This window comes from Otolemur garnettii, unplaced genomic scaffold (assembly GCF_000181295.1).
Source record: "Otolemur garnettii isolate 467f Iridium unplaced genomic scaffold, OtoGar3 scaffold00031, whole genome shotgun sequence".
In the NCBI taxonomy this organism is placed as follows: Eukaryota; Metazoa; Chordata; class Mammalia; order Primates; family Galagidae; genus Otolemur; species Otolemur garnettii.
The window spans coordinates 889,609-890,750 of NW_003852426.1; the positions used below are offsets into that span (position 1 = coordinate 889,609).

Consider the following 1,142-nt stretch of genomic DNA (forward strand, 5'->3'; position numbering starts at 1 on the left):
TATACTCTATAGGTGGCAAATATGTTCCTCGTGCTATCCTAGTGGATCTAGAACCTGGGACCATGGACTCTGTTCGCTCAGGTCCTTTTGGCCAAATCTTCAGACCAGACAACTTTGTTTTTGGTGAGTTATACAGATGATATTAGCAGGTACCATCATATCAAATTTATTGGGGTACAAGAAGACAGCAACAGTTAGGAGATGGTTGTTATATTGGAGAGCTTATACAGAGTAGTGTTCTGAAAATTTTGATGATGTCCTACCTGGTAACATTATGGGGAGGTGGGAGAGAGAATACATCACAAGTGAAGGAGAAAGAAGATACATCCAAGGGAATTAACTCTTAAATATTGAAAGGTGGAAACCTCATTAACCTTTTCTCCTTACCCCATTCCAGGTCAGTCTGGGGCAGGCAACAACTGGGCCAAGGGCCACTATACAGAAGGGGCTGAGCTGGTTGATTCAGTCCTGGATGTGGTACGGAAGGAGGCAGAGAGCTGTGACTGCCTGCAGGGCTTCCAGCTGACCCACTCACTGGGTGGGGGCACAGGTTCTGGAATGGACACTCTCCTTATCAGCAAGATTCGAGAAGAGTATCCTGACCGCATCATGAATACCTTTAGTGTGGTGCCTTCACCCAAAGTGTCTGATACCGTGGTTGAGCCCTATAATGCCACCCTCTCTGTCCATCAGTTGGTAGAGAACACTGATGAGACCTACTGCATTGACAACGAGGCCCTTTACGACATCTGCTTCCGTACCCTAAAGTTGACCACGCCAACTTATGGGGACCTGAACCACCTTGTCTCTGCCACCATGAGTGGTGTCACCACCTGCCTCCGTTTCCCTGGCCAGCTCAATGCTGACCTTCGCAAGCTGGCAGTCAACATGGTGCCCTTCCCACGTCTCCACTTCTTCATGCCTGGCTTTGCCCCTCTCACCAGCCGTGGAAGCCAGCAGTATCGGGCTCTCACTGTGCCAGAACTCACCCAGCAGGTCTTTGATGCCAAGAACATGATGGCTGCCTGTGACCCCCGCCATGGCCGATACCTCACCGTGGCTGCTGTCTTCCGTGGACGGATGTCCATGAAGGAGGTAGATGAGCAGATGCTCAATGTGCAGAACAAGAATAGCAGCTACTT

The 1,142-nt window shown here is 49.8% G+C and overlaps 2 protein-coding genes across 2 annotated transcripts in view; one reads left to right on the forward strand and one right to left on the reverse strand.

The window, feature by feature from the left end:
- MDC1 (mediator of DNA damage checkpoint 1) overlaps positions 1-1,142 on the reverse strand; it is a 37,402-nt gene that overhangs the window by 29,665 nt on the left and 6,595 nt on the right. The window lies entirely within an intron of this gene.
- The window catches only part of TUBB (tubulin beta class I), a 4,118-nt gene that overhangs the window by 2,476 nt on the left and 500 nt on the right, over positions 1-1,142 (forward strand). Inside the window, exons 3-4 of the mRNA XM_003788979.3 lie at positions 13-123; positions 398-1,142. The exon at positions 398-1,142 is cut by the window's right edge and continues 500 nt beyond it. Coding sequence (XP_003789027.2) covers positions 13-123; positions 398-1,142 — 856 coding nt within the window. The remainder of the gene's footprint in view (positions 1-12; positions 124-397) is intronic.